The 4487-nt window shown below is 43.0% G+C and overlaps 1 protein-coding gene across 1 annotated transcript; it reads right to left on the reverse strand.

Annotated features, from left to right (window-relative positions):
• Nucleotides 1-2843: 2843 nt before the first annotated feature.
• LOC106311465 (galactose oxidase-like) lies at nucleotides 2844-4487 on the reverse strand. The gene has a single exon (XM_013748651.1). It carries the CDS (start codon nucleotides 4485-4487, stop codon nucleotides 2844-2846), a length of 1644 nt encoding a protein of 547 aa, XP_013604105.1.

Genomic DNA, 4487 nt, shown 5'->3' on the forward strand with positions numbered 1-4487 from the left:
TCAAGCCATTCGTAGTTCGTTTTTCCCGAGTGAAAGTGGCCGTTGGATGCGCATTTACTCTGTCGAGTAGAAGTGACCGCGGAGATGCATCTACTCGGTTTTTTTTTTTTTAGGGGTAGAGGCGTCTTAGATGCATTGAGTTCCATGCTCTCGGCACTTCTTCTCCGCTCGACGTTTGAAGTCGGTAGACTCCTGGTTTCACCACTTTGATGATTTTGTAAGGTCCTTCCCACCTAGCGTCGAGCTTGCCGGCGTTCAGCTCCTTGGTGTTCTCGAACACTTTGCGCATGACGAAGTCGCCGAGTTCAAGGGGTCTGGCTCGGACCTTTTTGTTGTAGTAACTCTCTATCTGATGTTGATAGTTTTGGATTCGCAGCAAAGCTTGGTCTTGTCGTTCTTCAATTTCATCGAGGGCGTCAAGCAACATCTCCTTGTTGAGTTCGACATACTGGGGCATTTTCGAGCGTCGGAGGCTTGAAACGTTAACTTCTGCGGGAGCCATAGCCTCGACACCGTATGCGAGAGAGTAAGGTACATGTCAATTTGGTCGACCCTCCTGGTGTTGTGCGGTGGCTCCATAGAACTCCGTCGAGTTCGTCGGCCCAATGACCCTTTTTAGGTCTAATCGTTTCTTAATGCCGTCGATGATGATCTTGTTGGAGGACTCCGCTTGGCCGTTTCCCTGTGGGTAACGAGGGGTAGAGGGGCTCAAACGAATGTTCCATCTGCTGCAAAACTCCTTGAAGTTGTCCGACATGAACTGTGATCCATTATCGGTAACGATCTCGTACGGTAGACCGTGGCGGCAGATGTATACGGGCCGAAACGAGGCTCCCTCTAAGCCGGGCACTTTTAGCCGACTTAGTCGACCGGCTAAAAGTACTCTAAGGTCAAGCCGATAGGTTTAGCCACCGAGCCGACCAAATCGGTTGCTGGATTAGGATCTGTTATTCGATGGGCCTTGTAGAATGGGCCTTGTAGAAGGATGTAATCCATCTCCTATAACCATGCGGATTCATCTACTGTTTTGTCGTACTCGCCGACAGAAATAAACTTAAACTTTACAAACTCCAAGACTCTTTTGAGTCAGCTAAGAAGGATTAAAGGAGTGGATTATGATAAAGAATAAACATAATAATTTCCGGGACTGGTCAACAAACAAAACACACTAGCGTTCGAACCCACATGTTCTCTCTAGAAGAAAATCATTCCATGTGGTTTACATCAGAATAACGAATGTTTGATAGATGATTTCTAGCCACTCATAAGGAACCAGACAAGCAAATACAATCGAAGAAAAGTTGGCTTTCTTTGTTTGCTTACCAGTTCAAGACGATCAGCGATGTCTGTTCTGTCAACTATGACCATAGTTAACATTTTACCAAAAAAACAAAAAAAAAAACTATCACCATAAAATGACAAAAATCACATGTCACACTGCAGAAAACATAGATTTATAAAAAGTTCTGATTTATCTATGCAGTAAACACTCGAGAACTCACCCCAATACATGCATTCCCTCAAGTATATACACCTTTATAGGCGCTGCAGAGGGATCTGTAACGAGAAAGTAGAAGCAGGGTTTTCAATGATGGTGAAAAAAATGTGGTGCTTAAGCTAAAGTTAGTTATAATGTGGCATTACTTTTGACCGTTGGGCCATAACCAAGTTCTCCGCACTGAGCATGACCCCAGCTTATGCAAGAACTGTCTGCACCATCAAAATGATGCATGCTTCATGAATCCATCCAACGCAAGTTCCAACCACTGCATAAGGAATTGTAACGTTTATCATCAAAGGAATATACACAATCGGTGGAATCTTGACTTAAGACGAACCTTAAATCCATCATACGTTTAGGGTACATCCAATCACCACCATTGTTCTTAATCTTTCCCCACATATACAACTCTCCTCCAGCTGAAAAACCTGAAGAGTTACAATTCAACTTTATATAATAGGAAAAGAAGACTAACACAAGAGGAAAAGACTTCAGATTAAAGTTCACTTACCAGCAGTACAAGCAGAGTTTGCAAAGCCAGCAGAAACAATGGCATTAGGACACTCTACTCTATAAAAAAAATCTTCTAATCCAAGGGAAAGCCACCATTGATCCAATTGGTTCGCCATTGGAAGCTAAAGCTGAGGCACTTCTTATTGCCATACTACAACTAAAAAACTTAGGCCCAGTGACGTTCTGTGGAGACTCAGCTAGCGTTACTCAACAAACAACTCGCACAATACCAATGGGGATGCAACCGATGAGTTCCTCGTGTCCAGTCTACATATAGAAGATATCAGACCCTCGTTAAAGAGCAAATGGCTAAATTCAGCTTCTGTAAAATACCTAGATCATGTAATATACGAGCTGATAGTTTAGCAAAGGCAGGTAGGACAAATAGCTGTGTAGTCATTGGTGTCATATGTAAAAGGATGCTTGTAATAATTTACATGAATATGTTAAATTGACGGAAAAAATTAAGCACTTTTTCAATAGTTTCTATATATCCATCCTACGTACTTCTTCGATCTTCTTCATGCACAAGACTTTTACATTCTTACACGTCAATGAGAGTATGATATTACCGATCAACATTATACTTTTAATTTAACCAAGGCCCGACATGAAAAAAGAGAATCCAATTAATGATTATCATCAAATCAAGAACACACATTCTTATTACAACAAATACAATTTTTTGTTGTCAATAAAAAAAAGTCACCCAAACAAACTTTACAAGTCTTCAAATAATTAAGAAGACATCATTATATTTTAATATATTAAACAAACATGCACATTAGAAGAGAATAATTAAAGAAGTCAATGAACTTATAAATATGGATCACCGTAACCTTACCCAAATACCTTCGCTTGGGATGTTATCATTCACCACAAACATCATATAATAACCAGAAGGTGCTATAAACGCCGATCTTGGAGTCGTTACTTGAACCTCATAGTTCGTAGATTTTGATCTCTTAAACTTAACATTATCCAAAACCAAAAGCCTCTGATTCATCGAAAACGAATGCGTCGTGAACGAAGGAAACACCATCGTCACTTTAACTGGACCCTTGACTTCTCCGACCACCTTAAACTTCAGCTTCATAGTTTTCCTATACGTTATAGTTGTTTGCGACTTAGGAGACACAATCTTCGGACGTAGTTTCGCAAACTCCGGTTCTAGATAAACCGGAGAGAAAGCTTCCAAGCTTAACTCGGTCGGGAAAAGCACTCCGGTGAAGTTATAAAACCCGTGAGGGTTGCTTCCTCCGACGAGAACTCTCCCGTCGCGGAGAAGAATCGCCGTGGAGTGATACATTCTCGGGATTGTACTCGGGTTTAACGACTCAAATCTGGAGTTAACCGGATTCTCGGGATGGTATAGATCAGGTACGAAAACCGGTTCACGACCAAGCTCCCATGCAGCTGAGCCAGAAGAACCACCGTTGACTATCAAAACATCTCCGTTAGGTAATAGCGTCATGTCTCCCATGACTCTAGCACGTGGCATCTTCTCCACCGTCCACTGAGGATTCTCGTCGTTAATCTTGATCCTTGCACACGTGTCAAGCGCTTTCACGAAAGTATTCCTTCTAAAAGCGAGGATGTATGATCCCTTCGGTGCACCTCCACACACTAGAACTTCCGCGTCGATTTTAACCGCTTCGAGATTCTTTAACGGTAGTAAAACGGCTGAGCCGGTGCTCGGGTAGCTTCTCGGGTCACCACCCGGAATCGCTGGATAAGTTTTCACCACAGTGTTTTTAACATAGTCGAGTAGTATCGCTCGGTTATTAGCGAATATAAATAAATTACCATCAGTGTTGAGAAACACGTAAGGGTAAAGATTATTCTCTTGTCCTCTATCATTAGTCTCGGCCAAAAACGGTAACGCGATAACGTTAGGAGATGTCGTTTTGGGGTAAAACTCGTAGTTAAACTGTCCTTGACCTCCGATAACAATTTGTTTACCGCCGGGAAGAATATGATTAGAAGAGTACCACCTTCTCTTTGTTAAACCGTTGTTAATCTCGACCCAGTCGCATCGTTTGTTATTACAAGGAGAGAAGACTCTCGCTTTTAGTTCACCGTCCCGGTCTCCACCGGTTTGGACGAGAACACCATCCGGTCTGACCGAACCAGAGGAGCACCATGTGTTGGATTGTACGGTTAAGGGACGGACGGTGTTTGATGCGACGTCGTATTCGATGGAGTGAGCTGTGCAGTCGATTTTGGAAACGGCGTCTTGTGGGTTGCTACGGCAGTTACCGTTGGGGAGAGAGATGTTTGATGGCCCGAAATTGGTTCTATCGAACATTACAACACGGTCGTTGCGGAGGAGCTGCATGTGCATGGCGGAGATTCCGACGTTGGTGAGGAGGAGAGTCCATTTTCCTCCGGCGGCGAATGATACATGACTTGTTATGAGGAGTTGGAGTGACGTTAGTAAGAGAGCATAGAATGTTTTGGCTTGTACTGCCAT

Source organism: Brassica oleracea, chromosome C8 (assembly GCF_000695525.1).
Source record: "Brassica oleracea var. oleracea cultivar TO1000 chromosome C8, BOL, whole genome shotgun sequence".
NCBI classification, from domain to species: Eukaryota; Viridiplantae; Streptophyta; class Magnoliopsida; order Brassicales; family Brassicaceae; genus Brassica; species Brassica oleracea.

Coding starts and splice junctions, on each gene's coding strand:
- LOC106311465 (XM_013748651.1), bottom strand. CDS start 4,487: ATGGCAGTACAAGCCAAAACATTCTATGCTCTCTTACTAACGTCACTC.